This window comes from Adiantum capillus-veneris, chromosome 15 (assembly GCF_014529385.1).
Source record: "Adiantum capillus-veneris isolate H3 chromosome 15, ASM1452938v2, whole genome shotgun sequence".
Taxonomy (NCBI): domain Eukaryota; kingdom Viridiplantae; phylum Streptophyta; class Polypodiopsida; order Polypodiales; family Pteridaceae; genus Adiantum; species Adiantum capillus-veneris.
The window spans coordinates 52982192-52989924 of NC_140945.1; the positions used below are offsets into that span (position 1 = coordinate 52982192).

Genomic DNA, 7733 nt, shown 5'->3' on the forward strand with positions numbered 1-7733 from the left:
GACTATTCGCCACCACATCCACATCCAGTAGTCACACCACCACCCTCAAATGCAAAGATTGCTATGGGCAGGGGCTATAGACGAAAATCTCTCTCTCTCTCTCTCTCTCTCTCTCTCTCTCTCTCTCTCTCTCTCTCTATTCTTGATGCTTGAAAACCTGTGATGAGTAGGTGGTGCATGGTCATATTAGAGAGTCAAGGTGAGATCTTTGTTGTTGCGCGAGCGACAGACAAGGTGAGCCACCGTTTGCGCCCTTGAGAGGGCTTGGAGGGGTGGCCTCCATCGTTTCCAAGAAAAAAGGGCATGGCAAAGGAAGGCCAAAGAAATAGGGACGAGCTACCAGATGGTTCACCCAGAGATTGCATCCAATGCCCTTGACCTCCAGCTGTCCCTACCCAGGCTGCACCCTGTTGTTTGGCAGAACCCTTCTTTTGCACACTTGATGACAAGGACTTGCAGGTAGCACAACCATGAGCAAAGCAAATCCAAAAACCCTAAGAAAAGAGATGGTTTTTTATATTCTTTTAAACTCCCTAAAAGGATCTGCCCAAATGAAAATCCTCTGAGGGAGGTTTTTTCTTTCTTTTTTTAACTCTCTCTCTCTCTCTCTCTCTCTCTCTCTCATACCAAATGCAAAAGTGTGTAGGGTAGGATTTTGTTTTTGAAAACTCTTTGGGAGGTTTTCTTTAAAACACGTTGAAGAGTAAAAAACAAAAGCCTATCCAAGTAGATCCTACCCATTCATTTTTATTGCAAAAACATTTAGAATCTTAGAGAGATGCTTTCGAACGCTAAATTTGATCGCAATAAATACAATCCCTCCCTCCAAACACGTGGAGCTTAGCTAATTTTGTCTGTGTGCGCCTCAATCAAGCCAACTCTTACAAACACCCTTCTCTCTCTTGACGAGCGTCCAAAGCAGAGGTGCAAATGTAGCCTTTGTCACATGAGAAGCAGAGCCTGCGAGCCACTGTGAGGTTGGATACATGGAAATGTGTCTTGTGGGTGCTTTGCTGAATAGGCACACCAAGTAGGATGGATAGGGTGATGGTGATGGGAGAGGGGGGAAGGGGCCTTACAATGTGTAAATGTGTAAATGGGAGATTTCAAGGAATCTCCAAAGCATTTGATTTGTTTTAGAGAATAGCCAGTAGTAGTGTAAAGAAAACTCCCTCCTTTGGGGGAGTTCTTTTTTAAACAAGTGAAAAATTCACAAGGCCTGCCATTAGAGATGAGACTGCTATAAGCCGTTCTTCTAAGAGTTTTGTAGCGTTGAACCAAGAAAGCCTACTCAACTTAATCTACAGAGAGAAAGAAGACACCAAGAAAAGATTAGCCTATGGTATGATTTTTGTTGTGAGTTTGAACGTTTAGGATAGGGCCAAGGTTGAAGTAATAGCTTGCTCATTTTCTTGGGAATAAACTCTTTTGAAGGAGAACACTTTACAAAGAACTTAGAAGGCACCTTTGCATTGAGAAACTGATCCAAAGCAGGACTATTGGGCCTAACCTTCAATGATGTGCCTCTCTCTATATTGTCGTTGATTTTTGTTGGAGCTCGTGAGGATGATAATCTCTCTCTCTCTCTCTCTACAATAATGCTATTAGAAATATTCACTTAGTAGATACAGCTCGCACAATTAAACATTCTATTTTAGAATATCAACAACCAATCATAGTGCATGCACACTACATAGAAGCCTCAAGGCATCTGTTGCAAGTAACATGGCATACTGAACCACTCATTCAAGTGCTTCACAAACAGCTCGACACAAAAATACTATTCAAAATATTGCATTTACGTGTAATAATAGTTCTACAACTCCTGTACAGAAGCCTTCCAATAGAGTGGACTGCTGCAGATAGAGCCCAAAAAGGTTCAGATGGAGCCCAAAATCACAGCAAAAACACGAGGAGAAAGCGACAAAGCAAGAGGGGGGACAACTCATGGTGGTGCACATCATGCGCTAGAGTGGCCGCATAAAAACAAAATGGAAAGCCATAACAAATAAAAAATTCGTGGTCTCCATGCCAAGTGCGGCCATTGCTCCTAGCGGTAGAGCTGATGTTCTACATCAGGGAACAAAGAGCAACATTTTTTCGTGCATGTAGGACACATCGCAGCAAGTTGCCATGGTGTGAGTACCCTTTACACATGCATAGGGCTGGAAATGGCCCGACGCTTGCTTGGATTTTTGACAAGGCCTACTCTGCTTGTGCAGCTAGTGGTGACAATTCTATTGCACGTCACTTCAAATTCTTGCATTCCCCCCCACACCGCGCGCTCGCGCACGCACACAAAGAGAGAGAGAGAGAGAGAGAGAGAGAGAGAGAGAGAGAGAGAGAACCCTGATCCTACCTCCTCTCTTGCAAATACGGCCCCTATCCCTATCGGCTCCGCTTCTCCATGCACACTCCAAATGCCTATCTATCTTCCTTTCTCAACCTTTGCCACAAGCTGGTTACCTCTTGCATGTAGTCGCTGGATAGCTTCTTACAATCCCAATTTCGAGCTTATGCAGACATGCGAGGGGAGATGTTTTATATAACTACACTTCAGGGTTTGGAGTGCGGTCCTAAGAGCTGTCATCTAGATAGATTTCATCTCACCTCCATACAAGACGGTTGGTGTGCATAGTTCAACAAATACAGAGAACTAATGACATCATATGCTAGCTACTTAGCACAGAGAATATTATGAAGCCCAACAACATGGTATTTCTTGGATCCCCTCCACAACGCCCATCAGGATGAGCTGCAGCTAGTTGCAAATTTCCATAGTGCATTGTTGCAGGTAGTTGCAAATGTCCATAGTGCATTACGTGTGATTAAGGTTGGGTTACCCAAGTACTCCAAATCATTTTAAGAAGATCCAGCCATCACCTCTACGCTGCACTCGATCATCAAACTAGATCCTATGTTTTACATAATCTAATGACCCATGACAGTGCATAACTCTATTCTTGGCAAAAGAGCAGGGTTTGCAAACAAGTGTGCTATGTCCAAGCCTCCTACACAGGGGATGCATGCCAATGGAAAAATCATGGCTGAAGGCAGTGGCGACTCACGAGAGAGAGAATGAGAGAGACTATACAACAGCTTCAAGCAACCTTTACGCATTTTAGAGATTCGAGTCTCTGACCCGTACTCCCCATGACCTCATCATTCTCTCACACACACACACACACAAAGCCAATTCGTGTTCATGTGCAGTGTCTGTGTTGATCTCCATTTCCACCACCTGCAAGTTCATGCGCAGTGTCATGTGCATCCAGGGTGTGTGTGTATGAGAGAGAGAGAGAGAGAGAGAGAGAGAGAGTGAACGCTCATTGCTCAGTACAGCTCTTCCTACAGATACCCCTCATTCGCTTGCTACAAAGCTTTAGGGCATGTTGGAATAAAAATAATGCCAGTTGTACGCCTCGAGAAGTGAAGAGGCACGGCCACGTATTCATATCCAAACTTCAAACCTTATAAAACTAACCCTCATGTAACTCAATAACAGATCACAACCTATCGCCTATCTCTGCGTCTATATATTCTCTCTACCTTCTCCTTCTTTCTCTGTGTAACACACACACACACATAATGTAACACACACAATGTCTTAACACACGACAGTGGTCACCCTCCTGGCATCCCACACCATGGTATCAATCGCCAGGTAACCCTTCCCGAACCCCTACTTCCTAATGATGCCAACCTTTCCTGTTGTTGCTGCCCATTTGCCGAAGCCTACCCGGAGCAAATTTTTGTTGCTGGCTGTGCTGCCCCCTTCAATGAAACCTCTTTCCCTCACTGGCGAGCCAGACTTGATGGTGCAGCGGACTCACAAGAAAGTCCCTATTTTGCCAATTTTGAGGGAAAATTTGATACATTATCACTCCTTGCAGATGCTCTCATCTATTGCCTCATCAAGGCCATACAACATTTCTGGTCACTGCAATGCCTAAAGCCATTTCTGGTCAATGCCATACCTACAGTATTCTCTGTTGCTGATAAACCACCATGCAATTTCATGACCCAGTAGCCTCATGATGCCGCTTCTTTCAATGCCGATGGTCAATCAACTCATGAAACACTTGATGGCCCCTATGTGGCCGAGCCTCAAGATGATCAGGTCGGAGTAACTCCAACCCTCGCATGCTTGCGGAAGCCATGCGCAGACGATGAAGTTGGAGGTTACTCAATGAACAATGGTTATTCTGCATATACCAAGGAGGAGGAAGCCATCATTAACGAATTCCTTGCTTCCCAATTAGAGGCATCCAAAGCGGCTACAAATTTTGAGGATGGTAACCTCCATGCTGAGCAAGTTGATCCTAGGGGAGAAAGAGCAGATGATTCTACCATCAAGGCTTTCACTGTTGTTGCTGAGGAGTCATGCCCAGCCCATACTGTTGCCCATGCGCGCCAAGGACATGCTGTCTTTTCTAACAAATTAGGCCATCCCAAGAAGGCACCCAGTTTCCCCACTTGGAGGACCCATCTGCCCATATCGAGGGAGGAACTGCTGGCCCTTGCATGACTGCAACCACCTCGCATGACTGCAAGTGGTGGTTCTCGCGGGAGGAGGCTCATCTCTTGAACATGATAGTGGAAATTTTTGAAGCAAGCTCATCGCTCAGACAACAGCGCCATTGCCGTTCTCTTTCACCACTATCCACCTCCAGCAGGCTCAAACTACGGAGGTCGCCTTAGCCAATTGCAAATCTGTAAAATCTCTCTGATTTTGCCAAAGCTGAACTACAAGCTTTTGTTTGCATGCAGGTGGCAAAAGGCGATGCCATAGCATCATGAGAGTTATTCCTTGGTGATGGTGAGCCCCGCAAAGCTCCCGCAATCATGATGGTGCTTGGATATAAATCCCATTCGATAGGACCCTCATAGGCCTCTTGCCAAGGCAACACCACATGTAAGAGAAGAGCCTGCAGGTTGCAATAGCAACATGCATCGACATTCCTAAAACCAGAGACAAGGATCCTGATCACAAAATTATCGTGGCTAGGCAATGTAGCTGCATACACGATCAGGGGTAGATAGGTCAACTGAGTCGATTAAAATATGTGAGGAGAACATGGCCATGTATATACAGCCTCTGAGGAAACCATCATCCTCAACGTCCTAAATGCAGCCATGGATTTCTCCGTCTGCGCCGAGTTCATCCGCATGTCCAGCTAGGACAAGTGGACAAACTCGGCAAGCACACACTGGCTGTCGTCACCAAAGTCGATTTGTGTCCGGATGGCTTGCTCCAGAAGATCACCGATGATGCTGTCAAAATAGGGCTAGGATACATCTGTGTGCGCAACCGCACAAAAGAAGCCTCGTTCGATGAGGCTCAGTGTGCTGAAGAAACGCTCTTATCTTCGCATGCCGAGCTGAAGAAGCTCTGCAAATCTATGGTTGGTGTAGAAGCTCTTGCGCATCATCTCATGCAGCTCCAAATGCAAACCATAGCCGACGTTTTCCCCGCAGTGCTCAAACAGATTGATAGTTCACTGGAGGTGAAACGCCAAGAGTTGCAGCTACTAAGTGGCGACATCTGTAGCCTGGTGGATGCCAGTGTAGCATTTCTAAATGTCTCCTACGTTGTGAAGAAAGCTTTAGAGGATATATTATTGCTGCCAGGTTCTGATTGTAGTGCGGACCTCACAATATCGAGTGCAGAACTCTACACCATGCCCAACGGCAGCAATTCCAAGTCACAAACTAACTACAATGCCAGCTTGCACCAAGAGTTTACCAAATTCAAGCAGAAAGTAACAATTGACGCTGGAGAAAAGCTCGTGCTCACGGAAACTCTAGGAGGGCATGTTGACTCAATACAACGCTTGCTTTCTGAGTGCCTCAGCACCAATCTTCCCAATGTAGTACCCCAAGCCATAATAGAGAAGATGGTGCGCCAGCTTCTAGACTCCATAGCCAACACTTGTTCTTCAGAGATGCCATCTTTCGTACACGATGCAGCACGCAAGGTAGCCTTTTCTGTGGTGGCCAAGCACGCAGGCCGCTTCCCAAACCTGGAAAAACTGTACATCTCGGCTTTTCAACGATCTATCTCTGAGTGATGGTAAGAGTAAGTGCTTTGACACTGTGATGAGGCTTTTGAAGATGGAATAAAAATAAAGGTATAGTGTTACTCTTTTCAACTGTTAGCCTCTTGCCCATATTCTCTATCTACCCCTGATCGACAGTCTGCTAATTAGGAAAGATACGAATATGACGGAGTCGGGGCCTAATGCGCAGGATAAGGGCTTGCAGCCTTATAGCAAGCACTTGCTTTCCCCTGGTGGGGTGCTCTCTTTGACTGCAGTTCTTTCCTGCCCATATTGCGAGACAGAACGCTAGTTTTCTCTCTCTCTCTTTGACCTCGAGATACATTTGCAAGTATAAGGCTGCCACCAGAAAATGATAACAAGAGCCTTCGCTGCCTTGGGCTCCGCAGCACCTTGCTCTCCTTTTTCTGTTAACAAAAATAAAAAAAGGCACACATCAGTATGACCGCAAGTCAAAAAAACTCAAAACTAAACCCACGTTCTTTTCATTAGAGGCAACCCAAAATCTTTGATATTTCAAAATTAAAGACATGTCATCATTTCGAGTTACACACTCTTCATTTACACGAGTACCCACCAACCAATCAATATTTTTGGCTTAACAAAAAATGTTTAAAAATACAACTCAATTATTTTTTCTATTTTAAATTAAAAAAAACATTGCATCTCTATAGCTTTTGCCCTTTGGGCAGACCAAAAAACTCTCTCTCTCTCTCTCTCTCCCCCCTCTCTCTCATCTACTAAACTCTCGCTTCAAAGACCCACTTAATTAGTCTTTAAGATTTTCAAAAGGAATCGGAAATGCTAAAGAGAAAAAGAGATCATTTCACCGTCATGAGTCTCTGCGAGCCTTGCACATCACCATGCCCGTCTCTGCCTCCCTCCCCATATCCGCCCTGACACAAGCTGCCTCTGTCTCTCTCTGCGGCTCCTGTCCTCGGGTGCCTGCCTCGTCATCCTCTCTGCAGCTTTGGGATGCAACCCCTCCACTACCCTCAAATGTGATCATTGTTGCGACCCGGCCCCGCTTCCCCTTATCGTTTGTTCCCCACCATGCTCAAACACACAGGGTCGTGAGCTCAGAGACGTGCTGGTCTCACAGATGTCGTAAAGCAGCTACGTGCCCCCCACCCCCAGTCAGCTCCTTCTTCAGGTTTTCCCTCACACAACCACCTCTCTGTGTCTCCAACACTCACCATCAGCTATTCTCTTCACCACTTATCAGTATCGGCTTTCGATCACCACACCACACGAGTTCCCTCTTACAATTCTCCTTACTCTCACAAGAAGTAGAGAGAAGACAAGAGTGATGCCTACATGTGATTATGCACCTTGCAAGAAAACTAGGGCGGGATGGTGGTGCTCCAACCGGGGCCTTCTGCACACACAAAAATGAGAGGGACACAGAGAGAGGGGGTGCGCTCCACCGTGGGACTACCTTGCAGAGGAACATGCTTGCATTGTAGTTCGGGTCCCCCTTCCACAAGGATGCAATGAAGACGGAAAGCCTCTATGCATCTTGGTTTTGCACATCGCATCCATTTGACACACAACACCCAAAAAGTCTCTCTCTCTCTCTCTCTCTCTCTCTCTCTCTCCACGTGGGACCTCTCCTCTTTTTTCCTTGAAAGACATGGCAACACCTCCGCTTGATTCATCTTAATAGATCCCAAA

The 7733-nt window shown here is 45.9% G+C and overlaps 1 protein-coding gene across 1 annotated transcript; it reads left to right on the forward strand.

Annotated features, from left to right (window-relative positions):
- Positions 1-2444: 2444 nt before the first annotated feature.
- Positions 2445-6206, forward strand: LOC147440662 (dynamin-related protein 4C-like). The gene is made up of 2 exons (XM_086483557.1): positions 2445-4691; positions 4771-6206. The coding sequence occupies exon 2, from the start codon at positions 5403-5405 to the stop codon at positions 6069-6071; it is 669 nt and encodes a 222-aa protein (XP_086339683.1). The 5' UTR covers positions 2445-4691; positions 4771-5402; the 3' UTR covers positions 6072-6206.
- The last annotated feature ends 1527 nt before the right edge of the window (positions 6207-7733 follow it).